General features: G+C 28.6%; 2 protein-coding genes across 2 annotated transcripts; one reads left to right on the top strand and one right to left on the bottom strand.

The window, feature by feature from the left end:
• Positions 1 to 866: 866 nt before the first annotated feature.
• LOC130898604 (ubiquitin-conjugating enzyme E2-22 kDa) lies at positions 867 to 2185 on the bottom strand. The gene is made up of 5 exons (XM_057808013.1): positions 1962 to 2185; positions 1753 to 1905; positions 1433 to 1515; positions 1203 to 1366; positions 867 to 1141 (listed from the first exon to the last, which is right to left on the bottom strand). The coding sequence occupies exons 1-5, from the start codon at positions 2022 to 2024 to the stop codon at positions 1005 to 1007; spliced, it is 600 nt and encodes a 199-aa protein (XP_057663996.1). The 5' UTR covers positions 2025 to 2185; the 3' UTR covers positions 867 to 1004.
• A 445-nt stretch (positions 2186 to 2630) lies between these two features.
• Positions 2631 to 4984, top strand: LOC130898507 (MOB kinase activator-like 1). Its single transcript, XM_057807863.1, has 5 exons — positions 2631 to 2775; positions 2828 to 2994; positions 3060 to 3287; positions 3341 to 3504; positions 4590 to 4984. The coding sequence occupies exons 1-5, from the start codon at positions 2762 to 2764 to the stop codon at positions 4668 to 4670; spliced, it is 654 nt and encodes a 217-aa protein (XP_057663846.1). The 5' UTR covers positions 2631 to 2761; the 3' UTR covers positions 4671 to 4984.
• The last annotated feature ends 1140 nt before the right edge of the window (positions 4985 to 6124 follow it).

Here is a 6124-nt window from a genome sequence, read left to right as displayed (position 1 = left end):
GTTAAAGATCAATTTAGCAGCATTGAAATGATTATAGATGAATTTTAGGACATTCTACTGTCTTTTAGATATTTTTAAAAAATTCCAAGTTGTTCCCGAACGATTTCAGAACATACGACGTAGTTCCAGATCAGATTTGAACATTCTACATTGTTCCAAATGATATCAGATCAATTATGAGATATTCTAGATTTTTGTAAACTATTCTAAATGATTCTAGAACAATTTCAAAACATTCAAAATTATTCCTGATCTTTCTAGAACCCTTTGAATTATCCCAAGATAATTTGAGAACATTATAAATTGTTCTAAACTGCTCTAAATAATTCCATAACTATTTGATAACATTAAAAATTCTTCTAAATGATTCCCAACAATTTGAGAATATCATAAATTGGTCTATATGATTCCAAAACAATTTCAGAACATTATAAATCGTTCTAGTTGGTTCTATTTGATTCCAAAACAATTTGAGATCATTATAAATTGTTCTAGATTGTTCAAAACAATATGAGAGCATTATAAGTTGTTCTAGATTGTTATAAAACCATTTGAAAATATTATAAATTTTTCTAATTGATTCCAAACAAATTTCAGTACATTATTAATGGTTATAGATTGTTGTAAATGATTCCAGAGCAATTTCATTATAAGTTGTTTTAGATTGTTCTAAATGATTCCAAAACAATTTTGGAACTTTATAAACTGTTCAGGAACATTCCAAATGAGTCCAGGGTCATTTGAGAACGGATTAGTGGGTTTTTCGAAGAATTTGAAGGATCAGATTTGTCGACCGGCCCAAATATATCGGCCGACGAGTTTATTTAAACGAAAAGTGGTTGGGTAATATAAGAAAAAACAACAAATTAGACAGAGCAGATAATATATTACAATGGAAATACATAAAAATTATGAAATAAAGTTTCTTAAAAAAAAATAACCAAAAATATTCATCGAAGAAAAAGGAGGAGAGGGAGGGAAAGAATGGAAAAAAACATTGTTTACTAACTAAAAAGTTGTTCGGTCGCTCGTTCCAGATCCCAATTACAAGAAGACAACGAAACTCTCGCCTGATGCTCCTCTATACCCATATCGACCAATCGCCTAATTTTCTCGTTACATTCCGCGTTTATAAAGGGACCTAAAAATATTTCGAAAAAAAAAACAACTTTTCTCACTACCCCCGTATAGGAAATTTTTACCTCCGGCGTACGCGTTCGTCCAATGTTTCGCCGTTAAAGTGAACATTTCCAAATTGTCTTTATATTGTTTGGCTACGACGGCGTCTTGGGGATCGTCGGGCTCCGCCGCCGATAGCAGAGCTTGCAACGACAACAAAACTGTCCTTAAAGTCATAGCGGCGGCCCTAAATCGACATTTTTTTTTTGGAGGGATAATACAATGGAAAATCATCGAATTATACACAACTTACCACTGATCTTTTAATATGTCTAAACATATGGCTCCTGTTACTGACGATATATTCGGGTGCCATATTTTCGTGATAAACCTAACCTATAATTAAATTTACGATTCGTTTTTTGTATATTCACACCGCGAAATTACGTTAAATTAATAAAAAAAAACGTAAAAGATAGTGAAAACACTATAAATATAATCAAAATAAAAGTTGAAATAATTCCGCGTTTTTATAAATAGCCCTGTCAAATATGTCAATTTTTTCAACACAAATACGTTCGAAATTATTCAAATTAATTATAAAAAAACGGTTTAAATAATATTTCGACTTACCTTTGGTGGATTGAAAGGATAAGTTTCCGGAACGCGAATTTCCAAAACGAAATTACCACCTTCGTATGGGGTATCGGGAGGACCTGCAATTTCACCTTTTAACTCTGTATAACTGTCATTTAATAATTCCACTCTTATAGCACATTTCGCTACCTAAAAAACCAACTTTATAATCACACTAACGATGATATTTGTTACATTATTATAACCTCTTCACTTTTTATAACTTCTTTGAATTCACGTTTAATCCTTTGTGCTGCGATATTCGCCATATTGATTATTTATTTGTTTTTCTAAATAGTTTTTTTTATATAGAAATAAATCGAAATTTTAATTAAACCGATTAATATTAGTAATGATTTGAAATGAAAATTTAGAATTATACACTAATCATTTTTAATACTTCAATTTTCTTCTTCTACTCGATATTGTAAAAACCTCACCCGTCGTGGTTATTCACGTCACTCCATAAATCAAATATAATAAATTTAGTATCAATTGTAGTGAATTGAATATAATAGAATTTCAATACTTTATTGAATGTAATTATGAATTCTTATCTAAATATAATATGAATATATCTAAATTAGTTCAGATGTGTGATGATTAGACTGGATTATACAAACGAACGATTCTATGTCAAATTATCAAACGTCAGATTGATCACTTGTCATTTGTCGTTATAGAAAACGCGTTCTACAACTACAACTTAATTTATATTATTAAAGTAATTTTTATTATATTTATTTTCAATAATTATTTATAGTTTATTTGATAAAATGATACTTGATACTTCATTAAATGTAATTAGAAATTTTTATCTATTTCTAATGTGGATATATACTTTTAATTAGATCGGTTGTTACACTGGTTTATACAAACGAACGATTCTATGTCAAATAATCAACGTCAAAAACCTCCCGTGGATATAATGATGTGATATATTGATAGTGAAATTATGTAGAAAATAACTTAATAATTCGAAAGATTTATTGGATTTATTTATAAAATGAGTTTTTTATTGTAAGTACTATTATTTATTTATATATATTATTATTAATAACTGAATATACAGTGGTAGTCGTTCTTCGAAAACGTTCAAACCGAAGAAGAACATACCCGAAGGTACTCATCAGTATGAGTTGATGAAACACGCTGCGGCCACTTTGGGTTCGGGTAATTTACGTCTAGCGGTGATGCTCCCCGAAGGGGAGGATTTGAACGAATGGGTGGCGGTGAATAGTAAGTACACGCCGTTTACGTCGTCGATTTTTTTCTGTATATAATTTTTTGAAACAAACTTTCAGCCGTGGATTTTTTTAACCAAATCAACATGTTATACGGTACAATAACGGAGTTTTGTACCGAAGATAGTTGTTCTATAATGTCTGCCGGACCGAAATACGAATACCATTGGGCCGACGGACATACCGTTAAAAAACCCATCAAATGTTCCGCGCCCAAATACATCGATTATTTGATGACTTGGGTGCAGGATCAATTAGACGACGAAACGTTGTTTCCTTCGAAAATAGGTAAACGTTACGGGATATTTTCGTTCCACGTGGTATAATTTTGGGTATTTCAGGCGTACCGTTTCCGAAAAATTTCCAATCCATTGCAAAAACGATTCTGAAACGATTGTTTCGTGTTTACGCCCATATTTATCACCAGCATTTCAGCGAGGTGGTTCAATTAGGCGAAGAAGCCCATTTGAATACCTCCTTTAAACATTTCATCTTTTTCGTGCAGGTAAGTTTAATATTACGGGGGTCGAACGATACAACACATATATTCAATCGGTAAATGGGGGGATGTTTACAAACAAATGTGACATGTGTCAATTGTTGAGGTTAGGTTGGTATGATTTAAGAGGGTAATTTGTAAATTATTATCATTACAATCTATTAGGGGAGTGTATTGTTATAAAAATGACGTAGATTTAGTAATTTGCAGTCAGTTTTGTGATTTATATTGAAATTTTTGGACCAAATTTTGAGTCCTCGTGACATAATCTAATGAACACTAATTTCGTCGGAAATGTCTGTGTTACTTTAGAAATTTAATGTCAAATGCCATTTTTTTCGCTATTATGATACAGTGGAAATACGTAAATTAATGATGTCCAATATTACGTGATTAATACGAATTATTTCGATCAAAATCAACGAATCAAATCGATTCTAGGGATATTATAGTGAAAAAGACATAGATTATCTAATTATAAGTCGGTTTCGTGATTTTTCCAAATTTTTTGGATCAAAAATTATCAAATTTCGTGTCATAACCCCTACTTATGATAAAAAAGAAGAATCGTCGATATTCATACGTTGTCATTGTTCTTTTACGTCAATTGTCAAATTCGTTGTATCACGACGGGAATTGTAAACTAAATTTTGATATAAAACCATTTGAATGAGATTATTTTAAAAAAATAAGTGAATGGAATCAAAAGTTACCGACTCTTATAGATTTTTGGTAATTTATCAATTTAATAATACAGTGTTTATACGAAAAATATCTCTTCTTGTCAGAAATCATCAAATTTTTGACTCATAACCTCTAAGAATGATAAAAAAGAAGAATCGGCGTGATATAACATGAGAACATGTTGTTAACGTCATCGTTACTTTTAAGTCAATTGTCAAATTCGTTATTTTACGAGGGGTATTCGTAAATTATTGTAAATTCATTTCAATTGAGGTTATATAAGTAAATATTGAAATTTTCATGGCGTTTAAATCATTTTTGAGGTTATTTAGTACAATTTGAGTAATTTTTTCATGAAAACGACGATTTTTGGTGAAATATTAATGGGTATTATTATGAAATTGTAGGAATTTAATCTGATCGAACGAAGAGAGTTGGCCCCCCTTCAAGAATTAATCGAAAAATTGACTGCTAAAGAAACTAGATGAATTTGAATATATTTATTTTATGTGCTTCTTATTACGACATATTTTTTTCTAATTACGTTAAGAAAAAGTTTATTTTCGACAGAAAAAACGTGAATATTTTTTTTTATAACTTATTATGTTTCTACTGTTATATATATATATATATACGAACGCTATTTGTTAGACATATTTTTTTATAAATGCTTATATCTTTTAGCTCTAGCTCATATTAAATAAAAAATAGTATATATTTAGTCGTATTTTTTAGCAATAACGTTGTAATTTTTAATTTGTGTTTTGAATTATAATAAAGAAGGAAAAAATCTTGACTAAAACGTCTATTATTTTAACCAAACTCGAAAAAAAAAACCGGAAACTAACCTAAAACTTATCGAAATTTCCAAAATCCGAGGTTTTTTATTGACCAAACGAGATAAAAATAATAATCACTTTTCGTAATTGAACGTAATTATATCGTTAACAAAAAATTACAATTTTTTAAAAATATTTACACGAAATATAAACAAATAAGTCCACCAAAAACTGATATAAAAACAACTTGCCTAACAGACATATTTGTAATTACGAACGATATAAAATTATTTATCGACCTTATTTCACGTATATATAATATAATATAAAATATAATAATAAACTGTCAAAATATCGATTATAATAATTCGATTACGAACATAGATTAATAACTACACAATAGAGGTTCAACGCATATTATTTGTAGTTGTCTTTCAATATATAGGGAATGAAAAATAAGTTTTTAAAACAAAATTTTTTCATTTTAAATTACGAACGATATAAAATCATTTATCGTCCCTATTGCACGTATATATAAAGGTTAAAACTAGGAATATATAAAATGTCAAAAGATAGATTGAAATCATTGGATTAAGAACATAGATTAATAACTACACGATAGAGGTATCTGAACGTACATTATTTGTAGTGGTCTTTTACTATATAGGGAATAGAAAGTATGTTTTTGAAACAAAAATTTTTTTATTTCAAATTACGAACGATATAAAATCATTTATCGTCCTTATTGCACGTATATATAAAGGTTAAAACTACGAATATATAAACTGTCAAAATATCGATTATAATTTTTAGATTAAGAACATAGATTAATAACTACACAATAGAGGTTTCTCAACGAATATTATTTGTTTTTAAAATAGTTTTTCCATAAAAATATAATTCAATTCCCGAAAATTCTTTTGTTTACATATAAGTTTATTAGAAAATTCACGAGAAAAAATTATTTTCATAATTATTCGTAATAATTCAATTAGTAGTCAATACTATCGGCTGTCAAATTCCTTAATCGATTCTTTGTGATACGAGTGACATTCGAGAATTACTACACTAAAAAAAGTGTTACATTTTGAGAAAAAAAAACAACGAAATTATAATTGACTACAATTTTTTTTTCATAGAAAAAATTTTTGTTGTATAATTAT

Source organism: Diorhabda carinulata, chromosome 10 (assembly GCF_026250575.1).
Source record: "Diorhabda carinulata isolate Delta chromosome 10, icDioCari1.1, whole genome shotgun sequence".
Lineage (NCBI taxonomy): Eukaryota > Metazoa > Arthropoda > Insecta > Coleoptera > Chrysomelidae > Diorhabda > Diorhabda carinulata.
Note: the sequence above shows the minus strand (reverse complement) of the source record. Positions and strands in the feature narration are given on the sequence as shown.

Bases quoted from the DNA above. Each gene is read 5' to 3' on its own strand.
- LOC130898507 (XM_057807863.1), top strand. The intron at 3,288-3,340 runs GTAAACGTTACG...TGGGTATTTCAG, and splicing joins GTTGTTTCCTTCGAAAATAG to GCGTACCGTTTCCGAAAAAT. The intron at 3,505-4,589 runs GTAAGTTTAATA...ATGAAATTGTAG, and splicing joins ATTTCATCTTTTTCGTGCAG to GAATTTAATCTGATCGAACG.
- LOC130898604 (XM_057808013.1), bottom strand. From the start codon at position 2,024: ATGGCGAATATCGCAGCACAAAGGATTAAACGTGAATTCAAAGAAGTT. The intron at 1,516-1,752 runs GTAAGTCGAAAT...ATTTAATTATAG, and splicing joins ATCCTTTCAATCCACCAAAG to GTTAGGTTTATCACGAAAAT. The intron at 1,367-1,432 runs GTAAGTTGTGTA...ATGTCGATTTAG, and splicing joins GACATATTAAAAGATCAGTG to GGCCGCCGCTATGACTTTAA.